This window comes from Acanthochromis polyacanthus, chromosome 6, assembly GCF_021347895.1.
Source record: "Acanthochromis polyacanthus isolate Apoly-LR-REF ecotype Palm Island chromosome 6, KAUST_Apoly_ChrSc, whole genome shotgun sequence".
NCBI classification, from domain to species: Eukaryota; Metazoa; Chordata; class Actinopteri; family Pomacentridae; genus Acanthochromis; species Acanthochromis polyacanthus.
The window spans coordinates 40853111-40880525 of NC_067118.1; the positions used below are offsets into that span (position 1 = coordinate 40853111).

Below are 27415 nucleotides of genomic sequence, written 5' to 3' on the forward strand. Positions count from 1 at the left end.
CTGGATGCTAACTCTCTTCTCTGGTCAACACACACACAAAATTAAACTCCACCAACTCCTGGGGTTCACTGCTCACATTATATCTGACTCTGACTCCTTATATTTTTATATCTATGCTCACTAGTCTGGCCCGATGCAGTCTCCATGATGACGTTTCACGAGTACGTCAGAACGCAGGTACGGACAGTTACGTACTGAGAAACGGCTACAGTTTTCTTACCGCAAAGGTACAAAGCTGCTCGTCTTCTCCTCCGGCATCAGGAAACGTCTTCAAAGCTTCTTCAAATCCAAACGAAATAAAATCAAAAGACTAAATTAACGTCATCGGTGCATTCAGGTGCAGTCGAACAATGAAGTTGCGTTCAGGAGCGTCGGAAATCGGACTATCAATAATGTAAATTTCCAACGAAATTTTTTTTTTGGAGTGGTGGTGGAGCACGGGGTGGCCAATCAGATCACGGGGTGCGACTGCCCCCCTTTCCCACGGAAGATCCACCATTGTTTGTCAGTAAACAGACTACAACTCTTGAAGTATTTATCAGGTATTCCAAATACCAGGTAGATGCTGGGAGCGTATTGATGATGTTGCAGCAAAACAAAAATATCAGCTGCAGACTTGGCTGAGGTTCAGTTCTTAAAGATCTGCAGAAACAAAGGATCAGAACCTTAAGTATTTAATTGACATGAATCTGTAATGTTTTCCCTTCACTTTCCCACATGTTTTAATATGTAAAACATTTAAAACAGTTTTGTTTCTCTCTGTTTCTCATTACTAGAGTACATTTCTCGGCTTGCATCTGATTCTCATTTTATGTCATTTTCCATTTTTTCTTAGAACACTTTCATTTATTTTTGGCTCTGTTATTTTTTACTCCTCTTCATTGTTCTTTTCTTGCTGTTTTTCTCTCCTTTTCATCTTTTTTTTGTCATTGACATTCGTCTCTCCTCTAAATTTCTCCTTTTAGTCCTTTTTTTTTCTTAATCTATTTTTTCCTCTCTCACACTGTTCTTCTTTAAATTCTCTCAACACATCACTTTTTCTCTTCGTCCTCTGATCCTTCTGCCTCCACTCCATCCTACACATCCTACACTGTAGATACCTTCTGTTTTACTGTCGTGGAAATGAAGAGAAGCAGTGGCGGAATGCTTTTTATCGCAGTTTTTTAAAATGACCTGAAGTGAAGCAGAACATCAGAGCTGATGGATTATAAAAGAGTTTGCTTTAAGACAATAAGCCCTCTCATTGTATAATGTAGTACTCTATACGCTCCTAAAAGGATTGCAAACATTGTCAGACTGTACATCTCAAATAATTAGATTTTAAATCAAACAATTGAAGTGGAAAAAGTTCAGTATTTTTCATTAGCTCTTGCTCAAAGTGAAAAATACATATATTCTAGACTCAGGGCACAAGAACTGAAATATTTCAAGACTTTCTTTGTTCACTTTTTCTCCTTGTTCTCTGATCCTTCTGCCTCCACTCTATCCTACACATCCTACGCTGTAGATACCTTCTGTTTTACTGTCGTATAAATGAAGAGAAACAGCGGAGGAATGTTTGTTTTTTTATCACCGCGGTGGCAGCTTTTTTAAATGACCTGAAGTGAAGCAGAACATCAGAGCTGATGGGTTGTAAAACAGTTTGCTTTAAGACAATAACCCCCCTCTAGAATCTGCATGCAGAGTTGTGTAGGCGTGGACTTATATATGGTGCTAGCAGGAATAAATGAGCTTGCATTGGCCTTGAGTGTCTTTGCATCGAGTTAAAATGGCCCAGAAAAGCCCGCAATATCATAAACAGGGGTGTCCACATACATTTGGCCTTAAAGTGTACATGCTTTCTTAATATTGTATGTTTTTCTGTTTTCTTTACCCTTCTTATCACATGATTTTGTAATTATTCTCATTATCCTCATTATTCCAGCCTACAGATGTCAGATTGTGCCATCTCACCCCCACGCTGTCCCATATTCTTTGATTCTAAACATGTCCTCATTTTTCATTTTCTCGCTCCTCTACCCCACTTCTTCTTCTTCTTCGTCTTTCTCTCCTGTATTTCATGCTGCCAATTTACCATGTCTCCGCTCATCGGAGGACAACCACCTCCTGGTTTTCATCACCCACTGGCATTTCTCTCCGTTTCATATTTCTTTTCATCATTCTCTTCATTAGAGCCTTCTCCTCCCTAAAAAAAAAACTCTCACATTTCCTCTCTGATAACCTCCCCTTCCTTTGAGCAACGTCTAATAAAAAAATATTGAACCTTTTCCATCATATTCTAATTATATGAGATGTACAATCTGAAATGTTACGCAGCGCATACAGCACTACATTATACAAAGAAATACTAAAATTGTGCAGAATGTTTCAACAAGTGCCTCTCACATAATTAGAATGTGCTGGAAGAGGTTCAATATTTTTCATCAGACATTGCTCAAGCAGAAAATTATATTTATTCTAAACCTTTCAACACATCAAAAATATTCAAAAATCTAAATATGGCTGCAGTAATTGAAGCAAAAGGAGCCCTAACAGAGTATGCACATGAACATAGTTTTGACATTTGTGCATTATAAATCCATGTTTGATTAATCTTTGCTGATCCTTTGAAGTATTCTAATATCCTGAGATCGATTTTTGGGGGATTTCATGAGCTGTAAGCTGTTATCACCAAATATAAAACACATAAACTCTTGAAATATTTCAGTTTATGTGTACTGAGTTTAGAATATATGCATTTTTCACTCTAAATAAAAATATTGAACCTTTTAATTTCAATTATTTGATTTAAAATCTAATTATTTGAGATGCACAATCTGACAATGTTTGCAATCCTTGTAGGAGCGTATAGAGTACTATGACATTTCTTTGCACAAATTGTGCAGAAATGAGTAGATTTCCTAAGCAGACAGTGTCACTGCCCTGCTGTTTGATCAGTTAGGAGCCTGTGTGCTTGTGTTTGTGCTCATCTATAATTGAAAAATAAGTTATCAGGATAGTCGGAGACTGATTGAGAGGGAAGAAATGGGCCAGAAAGAAAGAAAGATGAGAAGAAGTGGTGTATGAAAAGACAGACAATGATGTTGGAAATTGGGTTTATATTTTTTTTATAATGCCGCCCTCCTCCTCCTCCTCCTCTTCCTGTCTTCATTGCTTTTCTCTCTTCTGTATGCTATCTCCTTTATTCCCACAGCATCCCTCAGCCTGCCTCTTTTCCTGTGATCCTCCTGTGTGCTTTTCACCGCGGTTCCACCTCCGCCAGAACCTCTCCATTACTCCGAGGTTGGTCAAGTGTCTTTTTGTCTCGTCAAACTACCCAGAGAGTGACTCACTGTATGATTTCCAAACATCCAAGGGGTTGTTTTTTTAAGCAATCTGAAGCTTGTTGAGCAATTAGACGCTTCAGGGTGGTATCTCTACGGTTACACGGCCCTTTTGTAGCGGCCCCGCTCACAGAAGAATGAATTAAATGTGCAGCATGCATTGACAAATGAATAGCAGAAGCAAAGTTGATCATTTTACTCAGATTTACACCACTGAACTGGAAAAGCGTCTAAAAAAAAAGCTCCACAGTAATTCTGAGCCGATGCACGTCCCCCGCTTATGTTTGTGTCATCTACTGCTGATGCAAACGTGTGGCCAATGAGAGCAGGCAGCACAGCCCATCTGATAAGGCCGATCAAACGCTTTCTAATTCCAGAAATACATTTTTTCGCCTTGGGCCCGTCAGTAATCCTTCCTTGATCAACTGTCACTAAAACTGGCCTGGAAAACGCTGGAGGATGTGTAACTGTACCCGTTCTCCTCCGCCCGCCTCCATCCATCCTTCTGTTACGCTATAGCTCACCACAAATCTGGCTGCTGGTGTGTGAGCATGAGAGAGAAACTTGAGAAAATCAGAACTCTGGCTTTCTGCTTGAGTTTGCTTTCTTTCCACGTTGATGTGCGCTGACAGCTGACCCTGATTTTCCTCTGCCAGTGTGTCCCTGTCTCTTCACACACCACTTCTCCTCATCTGTCTTACTCTCTGGCCCATTTCTTCCCTCTCACCCAGTCTCCAACTATCCTGACAACGTATTTTTTAATTATAGACCAGCACAAACACAAGCACACAGGCTCCTAACTGATCAAACAGCAGGGCAGTGACACTGTCTGCCCGGGGCGGCTAATCGGGAGGACCGGGACAATTCCCGGTGGGCCGGTCTGATGTTTAGGCCGTGAGGTCCGGTGTTCAGTCCTGGCTCTGGGTTGATCATTCTGCTGCTACCGCTGTTCCGGGCCGCCTCCACTGACAGCTCTTTTTGTTTTGTTTTTTTTTTTGCAAAAAACACATACTCTGAGTACACGTACTCTGTTTGGCTCCACACTTGCTGATGACCACTTCCGGTCTCAGAAAATGAAAAAACTGACCTTTTTTCTTTTCCGCCTCTTACTGATTTTATTTTCTTGTTGTTGTAAATGAAGAGTTCATTTGCAAAAACAGGTAACTCCGTTTTCAGAAAACTCATTTTTTTATTGTTTACTTGAGATAATAATAATAATAATAATAACACTAATAATTTATTTTTTCTCTATTTTGTCGTGTATTTTTCTACTGAGTCAAATCCACTCAACTTCAGTTTGATTGATTTTATCTCAAGTAAACAATAAAAAACAAGTTTTCTGAACATTTATCAAAACGGAGTTATCTGTTTTTGCAAATGAACTCTTCAAATATAAAATGAAAATCAAAGCATTTTTAAAATTTCATTAGCGAGTTATGTTATACTGTGAATCACAAACTTGCAGACAACAGTGCAATAATTCTTCTTTATTCATGAGGATTAGATATCTGGGAACACTAATTTGCTTGATAAATATTGCAAAAAAGGACATTGTGATGCTTTAAAGAATAATGTTGGAGATTAACCTTTAACTGTGAAATTTAAGTTGTGATGGAACTGTTTCCTTGTATAACCTTGATAGTGTTATTAGAAAGTGCAACACCTTTTACTTTTTTTTGTTTTTTAAATTTAATGTTTTTATTTCTTCTTTTAATTCATTTTTAAGGTTTGGATATCCTTTAACACTTATTTGAACAGAATATAGATTCTGATATTGTTGTAAAGAATAATGTTGGAGATGTGCACTCATGTTGGAATAAATCCTCATTGGGAAGCAACCCTTACTAGCACTGAACTGGAAATGTTTTAGAAAAACACAATGAATTACAAGACAAGGCTAGAATTACATGATTTTAATGGTAATAGGTTGTGATCTAAAGTGGGCCGGTCTGAGGTATGAAAGTCCAGGGCTGAAAATGAGTCCCACTCCGGCCCTCCTGTCTGCTTAGGAGATCGACTCATTTCTGCACAATTTTCACAGGGAGAGGTAGTACTCTATACACTCCTATGAGGATGACAAACATTCTCGGATTGTACCTCTCATATAATTAGAATATGATGGGAAAAGATTCAATATTTTTCATTAGATGCTGGTCAAAGTGAAAAATACATAAATTCTAGGCTCAGTGCACATAAACTGAAATATTTAAAGACTTGATTTGTTTTGTATTTCTTGATAACGGCTTACAGGTCATGAACCCCTATCTCAAAGAATCAGCAAAGATTGATTAAAAGCAGATTTGTAATGCAGAGAAAGTATGTTCATGTACGCTCTGTCAGTACTCAGGGCTTCTTTTGCTCGAGTTGCTGCAGCAATATTTTGAGATGGATTTTTTTTTTTTTTTAGGGGTTTCATGAGCTGGATGTGGTTATCCTGGGCGATAAAACAAATAAAGGCTTGCCATATTTTCAGTGAAAGGTTTAGAATATATATAATTTTGTCTTTGAGCAATGCCTGATGAAAATCATTGAACCTTTTCCAGCATATTCTAATTAAATGAGATGCACTTGTTGAAACATACATGTGTGTTTTTTGCCACATGGCTGGCAGTTGTTTTGGTCCCAACATCCCTGCAGGAGCTCCACTGTCACAGAGGCGAAAAATAGCAGCAGAGACGGATTATGATGTGAGATCTGAAGTGGTTGGAGGAGTTTCTCTCCATGAGAGGCTGCAGCTATAAAAGGGCCTCCTGCCTTCACCAGCATCACAGAGAAACCTTTACATTTAAGTAGGATTCTGAAAAGCAGGACTTCTGTCTGCCCAGGGAAACAAGAATCATGTGAGCTCATATATGAACTTAATAAGGTTGATTAGTCATTCTTTAAGCCGCTGTAATGAATGAATGCAGTGCAATATAAACGCATTTAAAGGGAAATCCTAATGTGTGAGCCATATTGTACACGAATGATGCACAAGGAGGAGTTTCTTAAAGTACAACCTGCTTAATCTGCTCATGTATGAAAGCTATGTACAAAATAATCCACTATATATACTGTTAATGCTGAAAATAAACCGTGAACGTGAGCTACAAGCTGTTTCTGTGGTGAAAAGTTTGGGCTTAAACTTATCAGATTCTTTCGGGGTGCATTTCTAAAAGAGCAAACAGGCTTTGAAGAAGCAGCTAATGGCTCCAGTTTGAACAAGAGGTGGGCTTGAAATTGCTCCGATCTTCTTCTTTTCCTTTCAGCTTTTCCCTTCAGGGGTCCCCACAGCGAATCAATTGCCTCCATCTAACCCTGTCTGCTGCATCCTCCTCTCTCACATCAACCACCTTCATGTCCTCTTTAACTACATCCATAAATCTCCTCTTTGGTCTTCCTCTAGGCCTCCTGCCTGGCAGTGGGAAACTCAGCATCCTTCTACCAATATATTCACTCTCTCTCCTCTGGACATGTCCGAACCATCTCAGTCTGGCCTCTCTGACTTTATCTCCAAAGCCTCTAACATGTGCTGTCCCTCTGATGTTCTCATTCCTGATCCTATCCATCCTGGTCACTCCCAAAGAGAACCTCAGCATCTTCAGTTCTGCTCCCTCCAGCTCTGCCTCCTGTCTTTTCCTCAGGGACACAGTCTCCAGACCAAACAACATGGCTGGTCTCACCACAGTTTTGTAAACCTTTCCTTTCATTTTAGCTGAAACTCTTCTATCACACATCACACCTGACACTTTTCTCCAGCCGTTCCAGCCTGCCTGTACACGCTTCTTCACCTCTTTTCCACACTCTCCATTGCTCTGGACTGTTGACCCTAAGTACTTAAAATCCTCCACCTTCTTGATCTCTTCTCCCTGTAACCTCACTCTTCGGGTCCCTCTCATTCACACACAGATACTCCGTCTTGCTGCGGCTAACCTTCATTCCTCTCCGATACTTTTTAAATGTTTCTCAAAGGTTCTAGCAGCAGATATGAGCTCATATTTCTGAGTTACTTCAGTCTGTCCGTTAGCCTAGCCACGCTAGACCCATGTTCTGAAGATGCAAGGGTCTAGGCACGCTCGACAGGGAGGGAGGCGGGCTAAAAGGTTGTCTATCAAATCACTCTGCAGCAATTGGGTAGGTATACAACCAATCAGTGCAACGAATAGACTCCTAGAGTGCCGGAAATCAGAGGATGCGGGAGTTCGGTGAAGCCTTATTTATACAGTCAATGGTTGAAGCTCAAGTATATTACAGACATGTTAACAGAAAGATTATTCAGAGTCGGTGCTAATGGAGCTCAACGACTGTTGTCGTTTTTGTTGTCGACCCTGGCAGAGAATTAAATTCATTGCCGTGGGTTGTCTAGCGCGGCTAGGCTAGTTGTTTCCGGTTGTTTCTGTCAGAATCGTCGTGCCTCTGTCGTCATTTAGTTACGCCCGCCTTCTGACTCTACACTTCATGGTGATTGGTCCGGCCAGTTTTAGGAGAATCCAACCTCGAGCCTTATGGAGGATAACTAGACCCACCCTGGCAGAGAATTAAATTTGTTGCCGTGGGTTGTCTAGCGCAGCTAGGCTAGCTGTCTGTCTCACTCAGAAAAGAAAAATGAAAATGATTCTCGCTTTTTCTTTGTATCTTTGTCTTACACGGATTCTAATTCAATTAAATGTCGAAAATGGGCTTTATTTTTCCTAATAATTCTTACATTGACACTTTGACAAAAAAAACAACAAAAATAAGACAAAATATTACCAAAATGAAACACAAAACGACAAAAGCGAAAAAAAAGACAAAAAATTAGACAAATGACATGACCGATCCAGCTGCTGTTTCACCGGTCACTGAGGCACAAACTGTGTTTTTAAGGAATCGCGTCTGTCAGCGGGATGCATCTATAGACTGTATATAAAGATGCGCCTCTGCCAAAAGAATCACAGATCTTTTGAAGCGCAATTCTTCGCTTCAAGCCATTATGAAGCCCGAAAGAAAAAGAAAAGTTTCTGAAACATCGAAATTCGCCGCGCCGCCACAGACACGCCCTTTGATGACGAGTCACCATTTTCTCTGGGAATCATCAACGTGTTTAGCCTTATGTCACCACATTTAAGGTGAATCTGATCAACCTGCTGACAATAGTACATCAAAGTATAAAAAAAAAATGTGTATTTCCAGAAACCACAAGGTGGTGCTATGACTGTAAATGTATATAACTGCATCGATGTCGTCAGGGCGGGACTCTGATCATACATGTAAAATTTCAGGCAGATTGGAGCATGTTCAGGCGAGTTAGACAACACTTCCTGTTTGATAAGGAAGGATCAGTATTTTTGGGGGTCGCCATGACAACGTCCTTTGACTTTTGTGGAGCATTTTGATAACTTTTCATCAGGAAGGACTGTTGCATATCCTGGCCAAATTGGAGGTCTCTCGGACTTACCCCCAATGAGTGACTAAGCAGAAAAAATTTACGTTGAATTCAAGATGGCCAACTTCCTGTTGGGTTTGGGGCATGGCCGTGATTGGCTTTTTCGTGTGTCCTGATGTGCTGCATATGTCCCCCAAATATTGTGGCTGTAGATGAAACGTCGTGGCAGTTGGCCTAATGACCACTTTTTCAATTTTACAGGGGGTGCTATGGAGCCATTTTGCCACACATGTGCGCAACTCCCATAAAATATCAAATTTTTCGCCAGTCCTGATGTGTGTGCAAAGTTTGACGCATTTTGGGGTATGATAAGGCCGCCAAAGTGGACTCTGAAAAGAAGGGAAAAGAGTGAAGAAGAAAAAGATACCCTAGGGTTTCAATAAGGTCCTTCGGCACCGTTGGCGCTCGGACCCTAAATACTACAAAAACGAGACACAAAACGACAAAAATGAGAAAAAAGGACCAAAAAATTACACCACCACTTGTATAATTATCTAGAAGTTACTCTAGACGAGTTTTTTTTCGTGTCATCAACATGTCAAACTTTTATTCATGCCAAAAAACGAATATAGCATCCACATAACAACTGTATTTTCTACATAAAAGAAACAATAAACACCTCAAACAAAATTGTGAACACATTCGTTCCTCACATGATCGGAGCAGAATTCAATACAGCATCGTACTGTACATTTACCAGTGTTCTACGACGATTACTTACACCCTACAGCTCTCATTAAATAAAGTACACGATCCTAGTGCATGTTCTCTCTAATGTCGATACACAGAACACATCCTGCTTAATTATCTGTACTCAAAATATATAAACTTCTATTTGTGTGTAACTGTGCCGTTAATCTCTTCTGATTGCACGCTGTAAAATAATGGCTTTGAGTTTTAATATCTAGATCAACAGTACAGGCGAACCGCACGATCATTTGGTAACTTGTTATCATCCACTAGAGTCTGGCTACACCTCGAGTGCAGCTCTTGGCTTTTTAATAACAGCAGTTAGTTCTACATTTTTCAACAGCTAATCTATAATAAATAAATGTCCATTCTTCACAATAAGGTCCATGTTCTGTATTTTTTCTAAAGTGCAGGAGTGGCACGGATGGTTGAAGGTTAGATGATCCGTTTTTTAACTACATTCTACCTAATGACTGTCTAACCAATCAGCAAAATAAGCTCTGAAGGAGACAACAAAGCACAACACCACAGAGAGAACAAGAGGAAAGGTTACCGCTATTTCTGTTGTCATCCGTATGGAAGAAAAGGTGACGAATGGGCAGATCAGTTGGCTTTCGTGTGTTTCTAGTGCTGTGGCGTTGCTGACATCGTATCTACTCTAAGATGGAGCTTTGAGTGAAACAAACGAGCATTGAGAAATAAGAAATCATGCAAATCTTCTTCTTTTTTTTGTTGTTTTATGTCATTATTTCTTGTGTTTCTATGAAATCAGAAGCAAGAAATGTGCCGATGCCATCATCACAGATCCTTTTCGCACCTTACGACGCTGCATCACCTTTCTATCCAAGGTTTTGGTTTGTTTTTCAACCGATTCATCTGAAAACTATTCTCTCTCTCTTTTTACAACCCCCCTGGAGCATATTTGCAAAAACAATCCTGGTCATGCCATGAGGAAAAAGGGTAATATCAAAGAACAAAAAAGCGATTATACAGTCGCCTTCTTCTCTTGAGGAGCAGCAGCGTTGCTCTGTCAGTTGTTGTTCATAATCCACCAAGAGGCTGTAAAACAAAACATTAACATGCATCAGTGCTTCGTGGTCTCTGCTTGAGCCAAACAAACGAGCAGCAGCAACAACAACAGAAAGAGCAGCTTACAGCACAGCGGACAGTATTCCCACACAGAAAACCTGCATTAACCCTCTGAACCAGACGCAGCTTTCCGCTCCTGTAATGTTTTCACTCAGTCTGGGCTCATTTACTCTGCAATAGAAAGGCCTGTATCTCTATGGAAACAGCTCAACCAAAAATGTCTTCTGTGCGGTTTGACAGTTATAATACCATAAATCATTAGAAAGGAAAATTGCAATTCTTTGATTATTCATTTCACAAAAAATTTAAACTTCCAACCAACATGTACAACATTTTCACCCACAGGTATTACAGCACTGGGAACAAACTACACTGAACTATACTACATGTACACCCCCTGTCAAAAGTTTTGAGACTGATTCTCATTCAAATGAATGAGAATCTGTCTCAAAACTTTTGACAGGGGGTGTACATATACATACACACAACTGTTAAAAGGCTTGGGGTCACCCAGGCAATTTCATCTTTTCCATGAAAACTCCCACTTTTATTCATGCGCTAACATAACTGCATCTAATCATCAACAAGACGACATGGTCATCAATATCCCCCGCCACATGTGATGTCTATGAGTCTATATCCAAGATTATGATCAAGGGCCATAACTCTGTTAAATATTATCGCACAGGTCTCATTTTCGAACTTGATCAAGGTGTCCATGGTGTGAAGCTACACACTAAATTTCGTAATCCTAGCTGTAATAGTTTCCGAGAAAAGCTGTCCCCTTCATCTCGGACGGACGGACGGACGGACGGAGGCCAAACCTATATCCCCCTTTTCCACTTCGTGGAGGGGGGATAATAAGCCTTTCGACACCATTAGCTAACACAATGTAGCATTAGAACACAGGAGTGATGGTTGCTGGAAATGTTCCTCTGTACCCCTATGGAGATATTCCATTAAAAATCAGCTGTTTCCAGCTAGAACAGTCATTTACCACATTAACTATGTCTGCACTGGATTTATCATTCATTAAAGGTGTGGCTAAATTTTCCAATAGCACATGACACATTCAGCGGCCATTAAAATGTTAAAAATCCAACAACTCAGTCTGTATTCTCAGGTTTTTGCTCTAATAATTGGTGCCGTTTTGGCGACTTGATAAAGACGGTGCTCCTTTTAAAAAGTGGGTTTTGTGGTTCAGAGGATTAAATGATTTTTTGCACACCTTGGAACAGCAGAAACAAATTGCAAATGCAAAAACAACCTATTTCAAACTTGAAAGTTGATGTGGCAAACTTGTTTGCTACCTGCTGCAGATACAGACCAACATTATTCGTCATTAGGAACCATGTTCCTGTGCAATTCTTTGGTCATGATTCTGTTTCCAGCAGCTGTTGAGGGAAATCTGGCTCTTTAGCTGCAAGTTACTAGCTTTATCTGGACTTTTAAATCTATATAGTGATTTAACCCATTGCAAAAAAATATCTAAAAAACAGATCATAGCAGCTTTACTATTAAAGGCATATCTACTTGTAGTGCACTTAATTATTCTTCCAGAAAGACCAACTATGTTAATTTCATATTTTGAACCTCAAAAAACTTGGTGGTAGAAGGCCATTCTACCATCATTATTAACATTCTACTAAAACAAACTGGATTAACGTCTGATTGCTTCATCTTCTACATCATCATCTTTTAATGAGCTGCTGCTGTTTTGATGTCTTTACCTGGCAGCAGCATGGTGGAGACCATTTCCGGCTGTTCCAGGGAGTCGATAATGCAGCGCTGGAAGGTCTTACTGATGGACGACTGCAGGTAGCTGAGAAGAAAAGGAGGGATGAAAAGAGATGAGAGTGCCATTTGCCCCACAGCCAGGCAAAAAAAAAAGCTTCAAAGTGAGCAGCTCTGAGTGCTTTCGGTTCAGCTGTGAAATCCTGGAAACGAGCTTTAAACGCCACAAACCCTGTCTGATCCTACCTCATCCAGGAGAGACGGTCCTGCCAAAACTCATACATGATGAAGCATGATCTGTCTGGCAGGTTCTGGACGGAAACGCTAAAAAGAAAAAGAGAGAGAGCAAAAAGGAGGGCAGTGGGGGTTATCTTAAAGGTGTGGAAGCCATTTCATGTAGCTGTGTCATATAACAGAGAGAACCTGAGGTAAAAGAAAACCCCAAAAACAAAACAGAGGCGACGACAGAGACGTACTGCAGGTTGTCTATCTGGCTGGTGGTGGCATCTGTGTAGATTTTGAGAGCTTGTTGAAACTGCTCCACATCTCTCTCCTTCACCGACATTTGTCTCTGGACCAGAAGGATGTTCTGGAGAAAATAATTCAATAACGTCAATCTTCCCACATATACAGTCATGGAAGAAATGATCAGACCTCCCTTGTGTTCTTCATTTCAATGCCTGCTACCACTAAAGGTTTATTACCTGAAGAATACAATGAACTCGACAACAAATGCAGCTGATTCCATCATACTTTATGTCCTACTTGACGTGCTTCAGCTTCATTGTATTTCCAGAGTATATAAGAGGCCATTTCATGTCATCAGCAGCACATGTGAAGGTCTAGAGTGGTTTACTGAGAACATTCAAGTCGTAGCACAACTCAGAAGTTGTCATCTCTCACATAATGCCGAAAACTAAAGAATTATGTGAAACCACAAAGGCAGCCATCTCGACACTGCTGGTAACTAGCATGAGTGAAAGACAGGTAGAGAAAAAACTGAAGATCTCCAAGGCAGCCGTTCTTTACACCAAGAAAAAATTAGTCCAGCATGGTTCTACCAAACTGCTAGCTGGTCAGGAAACGTCTTTCTACCACCAGATGACCGTAACTCATCCGTTCCTGTCAGGAATCGTCATCAGACTTCCAGGAACCTTAAAAATGAGTGGACACTGTGGAGAAATGGGACTTGTTGGGCAAGGACAGTTGGAAAGTGACTTCTTGAAGCTGATCTGAAGTCACACAGGGCAGGAAGAAGCCCTTCATCAAGGAAAGGCAGAAGAAAGCCGGTTACTGTTTGCTGAGATCACAAGGAATTGGACTGTTGATGACTGGACTAAGGTTCTCTTCAGAGATGAATCCCGTTTTCAGTTGATGTCCACTCCAGACAACTTCCTGTTTAGGAGGAAACCTGGAGAAGCTCCAAACCAGACTGTCTGCCCCTACAGTAAAACATGGAGGTGGATCAGTGAGCATCTGGGGTTGTTTCAGTCTGGTTGGAACAGGGAGAATGAACCAGGTCATCACCAGGTCTTTCCTGCCTCCAATGACTGGATTTTCCAACAAGACAATGCCCCTTACCATATGGCAAGGTCAGTTAAAGCCTGGATGGAGAACCAGAACACTGGAACCATGCCTTGGCTGCTCAATCACCAGATCTAAATCCAACTGAAAACCTGTGGAAAATCATCAAACGCTAAATGGAGAACCACAAGTCAAAAAACAAAGCAGATTAGTTAGAATTAGTGCAACAGGAATGGGCTGCTGTGATCAGAAGCTGGTGGAGAGCATGAAGAGACATCAGAAACAATGGATATGAATCAGTACTAACTCCTGTAACTCCTGTCTGTATCATGGGACTAAAACAGACAGAAAACATGGAATCCTAAAAGCTGTTTCTGGCAGAACAATGCTATAAGTATTGATGGAAGAACTGAAGTGATTTTGGTTATTATCAAGAAAATCATGGAAAATGTCTGATATCAGCTCTGAAATTAAACTCTTATGAGTTATTTTTGCTGTTATCATTAGATTTGTCCAAACAAATGTACCTTTAGTGGTTCCAGGCGTTAAAATGAAGAAGAAATTGAAAAAAACAAGGGTGGTCTGATAATTTTTTCCACGACTGTACGATAGATTTTTCACATATAGTATTAAGCAGATGCTGGACTCACCGATTTATACGTCCCTGCCAATGTGTCTTCTTTGAGAGGTTCGAGATGTGGACTCTGAAAATGGGGGCATCAATATTTCAGCAGGACAAGAATTAGCAGCAGAAACCTTCTCAGCTGAGTCGGCCTCGAGTTACAGACTGTCACAAACCATCAGCTCTCACAAGAAAGAGACAACCGTGTTCACGTTAACCCTCCAACAGCCCTGAGTCAGAATAAATTCTCTTCTGCGCGGCCAAGATAAGAAAATGTAATTATTAGCATGTTAACAGGCGAGCTGGATATCCTTGAAGCACTGATGTCTATCCTTGGAAAACGCCTCATTTATATTTTCAGCGGGATATTTTAAATGTGATAAGTGCAGAATTAAAAATGAAACTGAATCCAGCAGAGCGGCCGAGAGCTAAAATCTTCAGACAAATCAAGATATCAGTGATGTTTTGTGCAGCAGTGATGCATCAATATCTGCACAGCTTTCCCCACAGTGTCCAGCCTGAGTGGAGCAGAGTCTATACTCGCACTCTGATGCTTTATGCATGATATTCAGTGTGTGCAGCGCAGCTCGGCTTTGCTCTTTGTATAAATCCTCCTCTCTGTTGGATGCCTTCTACTGCAGGGCCAGCTCTGCATATCTGCAAACTCACAGCCGGGCTTCACATTTTTAACTGTAGCAGCCGAGCCTGGAGTGAAACGCGATCCTCCCCAAGATACCACCTCCAGAGACCGAGCTTTTGGCTGCGAATTCGAGTCTTTCTAGCAAATTAAACTCACTGCGTTGATGAAGTTATGTCGCCACTTAAAGGGTTTAAACTCATGGATGAGATTCCTGTTTTTTCGGTGTTATGGCATCGACGCTTCAAGCTACTATTTGCTCTGCTACAAAACAATAAATCAATATTCAGTGAGTCATACTCATTTGCTTTCTTGCTGAGAGTTAAATGAAGAGGAAGATATCATTATTAGCTAAATATGAAGCTAGAGTCGAGCTTTTTTTTGGACATGAATCAGGGGTGTAGGGTTAGGGTCCTCTGGAGGGCCGCATGTTTGACACCCCTGACATAAAGACTACAAACACACTGAGAGAAAGGGATTTTATACAAACCTCACACTCCAGTTTGTCTATGAGTTCCTCCAGTTGGTTGATCTGAGAGCCCCAGTGGTTGTCTGGCTCCACGCTGACCCCTGAACCAACAAACACAACATCAGCACAACAGCACAGCATCAATACAACAGCACAGCATCAATACATCAGCACAGCAAAGGACGTCTTAGCAATGATCATTTATCAGTAAAGCAGTGCAGTGTTTGTTCTCCACACCTCCAGCATTTGAACCCCACAGGTCCTGATCTTACCTGTGGTGAGCATGCCGGAGTAGGGGTCGGTGGGGGACAGACACATGTTCTTCTGGATGCGTCGGCCGGGCCGTTTGGGCATCCTCTGGATGGGCAGGTCCTCGGGCTTCTTCAGCGTCCTCCTCCCCGTGCAGCCGTGGTCGTGGACGGCCTCCATGGCGCAGTCCAGGGACGTCTGGAGGGACTGCAGCTGGGTGGAGGTTTCCCTCAGCAGGAAGCGCGTCACAAACTGACCCAGCACCGACGAGCCCTGGTACTCCTGAGGGGAAAGAGCGAGTGTAGAACTAAAATCCCTGCAGACAGCATTTGTTTCTGCCCAGAATTCATTACTGCACCTGAAACTTGTTCTCAATGCAGACGAGACTAAGCTGATGTTCTCTCCTCTATGACGTGGCCACAAATGATTCAGATGAAACGGAGGTGGTTCTGTGTATAAATACCAGGGGGTCTGGATTGAGGACTCCCTCACTTTCAAGCCTCATGTGGAAAATGGTGTGAAGAAGCTAACACTGGGTTTTTAATTTTCAAAACAAGTTGTGTTTTTCTTGGATTACGGAGATCTTTTGTATATGAATGCTTCTGCTCAAAGTCTTTGAATGGTTGACACTGTTTACCACGCTTCTGTGAGGTTTATTACAAACTGTAAAGTGATTTTATTAACATTGATAAGCTTGGTGCCAGTTCTCAGGAACCTTTAATCTTCAGTGCAGCGGCTGCTCTATTCCACTCGTGTTCCTCACAACTTAAACACAACTTTCAGAGCTCGGTTTTCGTGGATAATGGAGTTCATCGCCCTCAGCAGCCCCCAGTGGTGCCACAAAATAAGAGTTCAGGAGAGGCAGCGAGAGGTTTGAAAAATGACCACTGAGCCGGTTGGAATCCACATTTCTATGTGCTCCGTTTTCTTGGCAGTGGAGGAGCTTCTCTACGTGACGAATGAACCCTCGGTCCTTTACGCAGTTTGTCCTGCTTTTTATTTTCAAGACAGATGAGCTGCAGCATCACAGCGGACGTGTTCATTTAATCTCAGAGCGCCACAGCAAAGCAGGAATCACATTTCATTTTACTGCTCATACTTCCAGGTAGAATTAAGAGCATCATAAACGGGAGTTCGTGGAAGATTTCACAAGTTATTTTGTTTGTCTGGCTTTTGTCGTTTGTCTCACGTTTTTGTTGTTTTGTTTCTCATGTTTGTCCTTTTGTGCTTCCCTTTTGTCTTGCGTGTGTTTTTTCCATTTTGTGTTTCTCTTTGTTGATGTTTTGTATCGCTTTTGCCATTTTGTGGTTTTTTTTGTCTCGCTTGTGTTGTTAGTCTACTTTTTTGTTGTTTTGTTTCTCGCTTTTGTCATTTTTGGTTTTGTTTGTGTCAACTGTCATTTTTTGTCTCGTTTTTGTCGTCCGTCCATTTTTTGTCGCTTTAAAACTTTTTTGTCTAATTTTTTGTTTCATTTCCTGTCATTTGTCCCATTTTCTTGTTACTTTGTGTCACGTTTTTGTCATTTTGCGTCTCATTTTTGTAGTATTTTGTCTTGTTTTTGTTGTTTTTTTTTTTGTCTGAGTTTTGTCATTTTGCTCATATATCATTCATTTCCAGATACCTGTGACAAAATATTTTGTGTCTTTGTCGACACTCTGTGATCTGGAAGTTGTGATGTGTAAATGATAAACTGATGCATAATGTTGCTAAAATTGAACTTATTTTTCTTCAGAAATTTCAGGTTGTTTATGATGTTTTGTGAAAAGATAATTCCTTAAATGTGAACAATTTCAGAATTGCACTAGAACAAAGGAAAAATGTGGAGTTGTGGTTATTTATAGGTTATTATGCTGTGGTTATACTGGTCTGGATAACTGGAGGTCAGACTGAACTAAGGGGCCGTTTACACGAGGACCATCTTAACAGAAAACACAAAAGTGGCGTCTTGTCATTTCACGTTTAGACGAGCGGTTTTGAAGGAAATCTGCGTATATACAGTGACTCTATAGTGTGTGGAATTCGATTGGATATGCATGCTAGGCAGCTGGGTGGCGCTGTGATAAAACTCCGCCATGTCTACGCGCATACGTACTATCTCCCTTTTTGGATCTCCGCCGCGGTAAATGCTCATGAATGGAATCTGTACAGATTCTGCACGTTTGTTGGTACGACTCCTGTAGTGTACATAGAGCTGCCAGAGTCGCTTGAAGGTACGAAGAATGGAAATAATCACATCTTTGTTTACGTCCTTGTACCGGCCAGGAAACCAAAGCACCGGCGCACGTATGTGATGTAATCGCGTGCGCGACGTGGTCAGATCTCGGCAAAGTTTTGCGTTTGCTGTTTAGACGGAAACGTAACGGTGGAGCGTTTTCTACTTTTCCACTCTGGAGGCCGGTTTCAAACTTTTGCGTTTTTAAGCCCCCAAAACGCCGTCCTCGTATAAACGGTAGGGTGTTTTGTTGAAATATTTTGCCGTTTTTACCTGCAAGCGTCCTCGTGTAAACGGCTCCTAAATGAGTTTAACACTCCTGGCTTATAGGATCAGTTACATCTTAACTGACTAAAAAACTTGTCCTCTTCAGGGCTAAGAAAGCTTTTTTGACCAACTAATAGCGGCATGAAAAATGCATGAGCTGCAGGAGGGCAAGCGTCATCCTGGAGAAAGATAAAGAGCCAGACGATGGCGGGGAAGATGGATGTACAGAAAAATGAGATCAAACAGAGGGAGAGAAAAGTGTGCACCTGAGTGAATAATAGACTCTGGAGAGGAAAAGAACGTGAAGAAGGAAGAGATTAGAGCAGCTGAAATATGGCCGTGTGGTGGAGGACATCTGATGTCAGATCAGTCGGACAGCTGGGGGGTTTGTCAGCTTTAGTTACTGTCAGCGACACTCCACTGCTGCCTCCTGAAAGCACCAGAAACTGCAGTGAAAATAAATTGCACGCCACAGAGAACAACTTCAGGAGCATCTATCCATTCACAGTCCACACCTGACTCACTTCTCTTGCTAAGCAGAAATAAAAAACCTATTGGCTTAACATGCAGAGCTGTGTGACATCAATACAGACTGAGCTGAGCTATTGATTAAGTCTAAGCAGACGTTCTCTGATGCTGATCTCTTCTGTGTGCGGATAAAACAACACGATTATACCCCTACTTGTCAGGGCCAGATGCTTAAATCCCTCTGACGTCTCATGGAATATTAAGTTCTGCTCAAACAGAACTCATAGCAGGATTTCAGCAGGCTCTAATTAGCATGTTACACAATCCGAGGTCGGAGATTTTATGAGATACAGATAAAAGAAACAGTGTGAAAGTTGCAGTCCTTTGAACTGAACAGCAACTCCAAAGTCAGATTATTATTTTTGTTTTGTTTTTACAATGAGGATTTTAACTTGGAGGGAACATGTCGTAATACTGCTTACTGAATATTTAATGCCTTTCTTCAGTAAACAGCAAAATAAAACACTCTGTGAAACGATGAAAGCGACGTGATCAGAAGATGGAACAGAGCTAGAAGTAATGATGTGCAATAAGCTGCCAGAGGAGATCTTGTTCCCACACGAAGCTGATTTACATCTGAATGCTGCATGTTGCTGCACTAATGTTGCATTTAGACTCTAAATATACACATATTCTGCATAAATGATGAAAGTTTACATGACATTTAGAGCTGCACACTCACTTAATGGAAAACAATTAGGATAATAAATGACTCTGAGTCTTCTAAAAGGTGGACATTTTCTATTTTTTTTGTCTGTGTTAGACTGAAAAAGCTCACCAGTGTACTAAACGTTGTACAGATGTTCATGGTGTCTAGAGGACATGCCTATATAGAATCGGTAGAATATGTAAGGAAAAGGCTTCCTAAAGCTTATTTTATTGCAGTGTTTAAATTTGAAAGCAGTTTTATATCAAATTTCACTTCTGATTCAGTACATGTGGCTCTCTTCCCATTCAGTTACATGTTAGCATGTTGCTATTAGCCCAAAATAACTGCCTGGAGGTATCACCAAGATGGCCGTAGTCACTAATCAGTTCTAGTTCTGATTTTCACTTGGAGGCGGTGCAGCGTTCTGCCATCCTAACCTCTCAGCTAAGCCTCGACGTTTTACCTCTGAAGTGTACTTCTGGCTGGTTTCTCTACTTTACTGTTGACTGTGTGGTAATACTTAAAGGCATTATGGAGGATGTTTTTTTTGGTTTAATTTGTCTGATTCACATAAAATGAATATACTGACCTTTAGTGGACTTGTATGTATGGTTTCTAAAAGAATAAAAAATAAAAAAAAATAACTGTGGACATGGCAGGACCTGAAAAACATCAGCCAATCAACGCGCTCGGACCGAGGCGTTTGGTTTGCTCCCTTTCCTGTCAATCAAAAATCTTCCGGCTCAGGCCTAGTTACGTAGATTACGTACGCCTTGGACTTACAGCCGTAAAAGACAACTTCACGAGTGCTACGCAAGTTTCTGGAGGGGGGCGTTTCTTCGTAAATGTTAAGAGGGGGGAGGTTAGAGGGGGGTGAGGGAGAGGTTGTATGTGCGCATGCTACGTTCAAAGTCGTAGGAAATTAAATCTCCTCTAATGCCTTTAAATACGGAGCATGAAAGATAGATGTTGTGTACGTCCTTCTAATTAAAAGCGGGATTTGTGCTGATATGCAGTATTATGTCAGGCTTAACATTATATTGCGAACTGACAATTAGGTGACGACGCTCAGTCGATAAAACCCAGAAATCCTGAGCCCAGCAGGACCCAAACGCCCCTCCTACACTGTAAAAAAATGTCTGTACATTTTACGGTAAAAATCTGCAAACTCTAAAACAGTTTGATGCAGTTTATGAAACACTGAAGCACCGGAAATAATCAGGAGAAAACTGCATTTTTTTTTTACAAAATTTTCTCTTAAAAAAAATACATCTCTCTACTTTTGCACAGTTATTTAAAAGAAAAATTCAAATCAATACTGTAATTTTTGCATTTATTTCTCAAAAGAATGCAGTTTTTAACAGATGTACATATTGTTGTGCTGATTTATTTGATGTAAAAATTACAGTTTGTGCCGGTCAAATTAACGTACTTTTGTGTTAATAACAGACATATTAATATTTATGACAGCTGTAACCCTGTCACAGCTAAAAATACATATATTTAATGTTAAATACACAGACTGTTGTGCTGATAATGGAATAACGCTGTAATATTTATAATTTTGCTTTATATGGTATTTTCATGTAAATTTTCAAATTTTAAAGGTTAAAACTTTTTTTTACAGTAAAATATGGAACGAAGCACAAATCTCTAACAGCAAAATCAACAATATCAATGCATTTCTTTAGAATAAAGAAGAAAATGTTCTACCGTAATTGTACGGCAGCGTAATTATACGGTGTATATGCTCTTTATTCTTTCTGCTTTTAAGCTGTACTTGGTTTTTTAAAACTCTGTTTTTTATTTTGTACCTTATTCCTTCAACAGACTCTATCTGCACGTTAAATCCAAGTTCTTTTTCACGTTAGTCTCCTTATTTTCCTTAAATCTAACGTGTGAGCCACTGGATACCTTGAAATTTCTCTATTTATGGAAAAAAAAAAGCACATTTTCACACAATTTTCATGATCGTAACAGATCATTCAGTTGTGAATGTCACAAAGCTCGCACCGTATTGTGAAAGAGAATCAAATAAATGGCCGAAAGGTCCTGCTGTCATAAACTGCTTTTCCTTTACTGGCAGATTCATAAAGACAAACAGCTGCCTTGTTTCTCAAGTCAGAGGAGCTGTTTTTAAAAAGCACGGCTCGTCTTGTAAAAGTCTCTGAGCTCCTGTTTGAAAATAAACTGACAGTGAAGAGAGGCAGCAGAATCAGTTCATGCCGGACAGTTTTCTTTTCTCCCGTAACGCCACAACAGCAGACTGATCTCAAAGAACTCTGACAGGGTTTCAAGCTGACAGCTGGACAGGAACAAAAAAAGGCAGGGATGCTCAGATGCCTACAAATGTTCTGAAAGCTGGTTTTGGTTTTACATTTCTATTACGCCTCGACAGACAAAACTGAAAACCGCTGTCACTCACCTCTTTAGTCTTATCCATGGCCTTCAAAATGAGACATAATTATCACATAAAGACACAAAATGATGAGAGACACACAAAATAACTACAAAAAAAGTTGCAAAATGACCACAGAGGCACAGAAAATGACCACACAACACCTAAAATTACCACAAGCAGACTGAAAACGACCCCAAAAATGCACAAAATGAACACAAAAAGACCTAAAATGGCCACAAAACAGTCTGAATATGACCAAAAAAGAAACAAAATGAGCACAAAGACCCATAAAACAACCACAAAAAGACATAACATGACCACAAAAATGCAGAAAATGACAAAAAAAAGATCTAAAACGAGTAGCGAAAACACAAAAAGACTCAGTGAGACAGATAATTATCATATAATGACACAAAATGACGAGACATACACAAAATAACAACAAAAAGTTGCAAAACGATCACAGAGGCACACAAAATCACAACAAAACCACAATAGAGGTATAAAATGACCACAAAAAGACCTAAAAAAAAGACCTAAAATGCCCACAAACAGACTGAAAACAGCCACAACAGGGTGCAAAATTACCACAAAAATGCACGAAATTACCACAAAAAGACCTAAAATTATCACAAACAGCCTGAAAACAGCCACAAAGGGGTGCAAAATGACCACAAAAAGATCTAAAACACCCACAAAACAGTCTGAAAAAGACCAAACAGAAACAAAATGACTACAAAGACTCACAAAACAGCCATAAAAAGACACAACATGACCACAAAAATCCACAAAATGACCACAAAAACACCTAAAATTATCACAAACAGCCTGAAAACAGCCACAAAGGGGTGTAAAATGACCATAAAAAGATCTAAAACACCCACAAAACAGTCTAAAAATGACCAAAAGAAACAAAATGAGTACAAAGACACACAAAACAACCATAAAAAGACACAACATGACCACAAAAATGCACAAAATGACCACAAAAAGACCTAAAATTATCACAAACAGCCTGAAAACAGCCACATAGGGGTGCAAAATGACCACAAAAAGATCTAAAACACCCACAAAACAGTCTAAAAATGACCAAAAGAAACAAAATGAGTACAAAGACACACAAAACAACCATAAAAAGACACAACATGACCACAAAAATGCACAAAAAGACCACAGAAAACACAAAATGACACATGTAATTATCATATAAAGACACAAAATGACAAGAGACACACAGAATAACTACAAAAGCTTGCAAAAATGACCACAAAAATACCTTAAAAAAGACCTAAAATGCCCACAAACAGACTGGAAACAGCCCCAAAGGGGTGCAAAATGACCACAGAGACACCTAAAATGATCACAAACAGACTGGAAACAGTCACAAAAATGCACAAAATGACCACAAAAAAGACCTAAAATGGCCACAAAACAGCCTGAAAATGACCAAAAAATAAACAAAATGACCACAGAGAAACAAAATGAGCAGGTCATGTGATCTGGAATCAACACACGTCCTTAAGAAGTATTTCTGTAATGGGGAACTTAGAGATTTCTCGGACACAGATACAATTAATTGTTTTCTATATAGATTGTGATATATTGGACAGTAACAAAATAAACCTGTGATGCTCAGATGCCTGCAAGTTTTCTAAAAGCTGTTTTTGCTACATTTCTATTACACCTCGACAGACGAAACTCAGCATGCGAGAAGTAAAAACCGTCGTCACCCACCTCTTTAGTCTTATCCATGGCCTTCAGAATGGCCACGTTCAGCTTCTCCAGAGCAGACAGGACGTTGACGTACTCTCCCAGATGAGGAGTGAAGTACTCTGGAGGAGAAAAAGCCTCGTTAGTCGACTCTGTGGTGTTTTCCACGAGACGGTAATAAATCAATGTGGACTTTAATTAGATTCAAAGCTGTCGGGCTGAAGCTGTGGGCACATTTTCAGCAGTTTGGTTCATTAACAGGAAGCCAAGAGCAACAAGTAAAACCAAGAAACCTCACGCTATCTCTGTGTTACATGTAGAGTTTAAATCAGTAAAAAAAAGCAAGAATGACACATTTTTACCTGAGAGCTTGTCTATGTCCAGGTTGCTGTAAGAAGAAGAACAAAAAGAGGCATGTTAATTAGAAAAGATGTCACTGAGAAGCCTGAAATATTTCTGTCAAGCACAATAAACACCAGCTCTGTCAGTAGTTCCATTATGGGACTTAATCTAAAAACAATCAGAGCCCCAATAGCTGTAATTTGCAGCAAAACTTCCTACTCCTTCAAGTTACAATCAAATCTTAACTCGCAGACATCACACTTATTCACTGTGAATCAACACCCATGAAAAAATTGTTCCACACATTCCAGAACTCGTCAAAAAAACATCAAGTTTTTTTTAGTTTTCCTGAATATTAACTCTGTGAAACCTAAAACCCAAAAAGCAGTTTGGAAAAATTAGATATCTTTTTCGTTTATCACCAAAATTACAGCATTTATCAGACCAAGAATTTGTAAAAACATAGCTTGGAAAATCCAAACTGAATCTCCATGTAATCTCCTATCTCCATGTTAGGAGATACAGGAGAGTCAGTTTGGCATTGGGCGAATTGAATCGCGTTTCCCTCCCGGGAAAGTTTGGTACGACCAATCATAGCACGGGAGGCGGGAGTTAATGCTGCGTCATCTTCAGCACCTGGATTACCCATAAAACACCTGCGCACCTCCCGTAACCAAACACAAACATTAACAAAGTTATTCCTAACACCGCTAATCGTTCGGAAGGAGTCTTTTGTTGCGTAGCCTTTTCAAAAATAAGTGTTGTACTTGAGAGTACCCCATGTATTCGCTGATTTTTGTGACAAAAACGGCAGTAATCATTCACCGCGACGCTTTCTCTGCTGCATGCCATTGTTGTTTGGACTACATGGACTTCAAGGTCGATTTGTTTGTGCGTCACATCCGTGTTACGCTGATTGGTTCTTTCTCGTTCAAGCTGCATTCGTTAGCCCCTCCTTTTTGAAATCGTCTCCTATCATCACAATGCCAGACTGCTTTATTTGTATTTATATTAATACATAAATAAAGTCAGTCTGGATTTTCCAGGCAAGTAAAAACAAAGAAATATGACACATAATTCCTGATGAAGCTACATACGGTGGGGAAAATAAATATTTAATGTGACTTTGCAAGTTTTTCCACTTACAAAGAATGGAGAGGTCTGTAACTTTTATCGTAGGTAAACTTCACTGTGAGAGACAGAATTTAAACAAAAAAAATTTCAGAAAAGAGAACACACTGCAGCAGGGATTTTGCAAAATTGGCGGTGTATCGAATACTTATTTTCCCCACTGTATGACTACCAAATGTGGACGCTGTAGGTCACACACTGTGGCTGTAGTAAAGGGGGCGCTATTGAGCCATTTAGGCACACATGTGCAATTCCCCTAAAATACCAAATTTCTCGCCAGTTCTGATGTGTGTGCAAATGTTCACACGTTTGAGTATTTTTAGGCCTTCAGAAGTCCGCCAAAGAAAGAATCATCATCATCGCATTCACACTTTCAGACAATTCTTGAATAAATCATGAAAAATCTGTGGTTCCATCAGGAGGAAAATTAACCACAAACACTTTAAATCCAATACTTCATCTAAATGCCTTCATCGTGCAACATGTCTTGTTAAAAAATTTGCCAAAAATAAAATGTCTTCTCTAACCAGATTCAGTAAAAAAATAAAAATTCTGCACTTTTCGGTGTAACCAGGAAGCCAGCAGTGACTCAGCTGTGATTAAGAGGAGTGCGACAAAAATTCAGGGAATTTTCAACAAAAAACTGGTTACATTTGTGAGCAAAAAAGCTGTACTTGCTGATTTGTGTAAAATAAATAATCTACACAGAGCAGAAAGGAGACAAACATAGAAATGAACTAAAAATAGGCATGAAAATATTGTATAATATCACATGTGAAACCCGTTTTAATCCCAGAATTGTAATTCTTGCACTTGCTGATTCTATTTTTTTTCCATTTTTTTGTGAAATGAATAAACACTTTTTCTTTTATAGCAATTTTTGGCATTAAAACTGCATAATCCTACACTGGACACATTTCTAAATTATCTGTACTTCTAGTCATGGCTGTGCCGTTTCCATAAAGTTGCCCAATCCTGTATTGCAGAGCAGCATGAGCAAACAGTGAGTAAAACTGTGACAGCTGTCTGTTTATCCATGAGCACTTCTACCTTCACCATACTTCTAAATATGTCCGTTTTCTAGGATGTGCACTTACTGCTGCTGGCTCACTGGCACAATGATGTTCAATTTAACTGAAAATAACATTTGAGTTGATTATGCCGGCTTACACAAAATGCAGTTTTAATGTATTGAAATGTTCAATTCAAGCAAAACTGAAGCATTTACTGCCTCTACAGTCAAACCACCACAATGGATCTGTGATAATTCCTCCACTGTTAACCTGATTTAGATGTAAATACCCTCAAATTAAAGCTGAAACTTAGAGCACATCTTGATCATTCCATTTCAAATCCACTGTGGCGGTGAACGGAGCAGAAAGCCGTGTCAACGTCCAAATATTTAAGAACCTGACTGTTCTGTTTGAGGTTGAGCTTCACATTTAAAGATGTAAAACCACCTGACGGCTCATTCTTCAATATATCATTTCTCCTTTATCACAAATAATTCCCTCTTTTAACTCTAACAGTTATTTTTCTAGTGGCACAGGCGAGCGTTTGCAGTCTTATCTGCTGCAGATTCTTGGCTCTCACACCAGAATCCAGGCTCTCAGTGGAATATTGACATAATCTCCAGTGAAGTGCAGTATTGACATCTCATTGCGAGGCGGCGGGGCAGCAGGAGGGGCTGCAGATGGCAGCAGAAGTGGAGGACGTCCAGAAGGAAGAGGAGCTTACTCTGTCTGCTGCCTGTCGATGGAGCGGTACAGCTCCTGCATCTGCTCGTCGGTGAGGATGCCGTCGGTGAAGTAGGACTGGAACTCCTCCAGAGACAGCTTCCCGTCGTCTGAAAGGAGACAAACCCGTTAAAGTCGCACCTCACCCCGATCCTGGAGCGTTCTAGCACCTTAATGCAGAGACCGTGCATGAGTCAGAGTAAAGGAACGAGGCTGCTTCGGCTTCACGATGCTAATCTAATCCAAGTGATGAGTTTAGAGGCGCTGCTGCAAAACAGATATTTCTTATCAGCGGGCAACGACCCAGAACTTTAAGTGGCTCCTTAAACTGAGCTGAAAAGGTCTCTCCTCTTATCCAGCTGCAATAAATTTATATAATAAAGCTGAAAATACAGTTTCTTAAATAACTAACTGAGCTCCACGTTTACTTTCAAATGAGACTCTTAACCCTGGAAAAAACCCACTGCTGCAAAAATACATCAGTGTTTCTTGTTATTTTCTATTATATATATTTTATATGTGTATATACACCCCCCTGTCAAAAGTTTTAGGACGTTTTCTCATTCAAATTAATGAGAAAGCGTCCTAAAACTTTTGACAGGGGATGTATGTATATACATATGCATTCTATATAAACCCAAATATAGACAAAACGAGCAAGAAAAAATCTAACTAAAAGAAGCAAAAACAACATTATA

At 40.1% G+C, this 27415-nt stretch overlaps 1 protein-coding gene across 1 annotated transcript in view; it reads right to left on the reverse strand.

Annotated features, from left to right (window-relative positions):
• Positions 1 to 9209: 9209 nt before the first annotated feature.
• The window catches only part of LOC110969822 (N-terminal EF-hand calcium-binding protein 1-like), a 30083-nt gene continuing 11877 nt past the window's right edge, over positions 9210 to 27415 (reverse strand). The window contains exons 3-12 of the mRNA XM_022219996.2: positions 26719 to 26827; positions 23871 to 23896; positions 23533 to 23630; positions 15765 to 16023; positions 15514 to 15593; positions 14415 to 14468; positions 12717 to 12829; positions 12487 to 12564; positions 12237 to 12328; positions 9210 to 10476 (exon numbers count right to left, since the gene is read on the reverse strand). Of these exons, the coding sequence (XP_022075688.1) occupies positions 10448 to 10476; positions 12237 to 12328; positions 12487 to 12564; positions 12717 to 12829; positions 14415 to 14468; positions 15514 to 15593; positions 15765 to 16023; positions 23533 to 23630; positions 23871 to 23896; positions 26719 to 26827 (938 nt within the window). The 3' untranslated portion in view covers positions 9210 to 10447. The remainder of the gene's footprint in view (positions 10477 to 12236; positions 12329 to 12486; positions 12565 to 12716; positions 12830 to 14414; positions 14469 to 15513; positions 15594 to 15764; positions 16024 to 23532; positions 23631 to 23870; positions 23897 to 26718; positions 26828 to 27415) is intronic.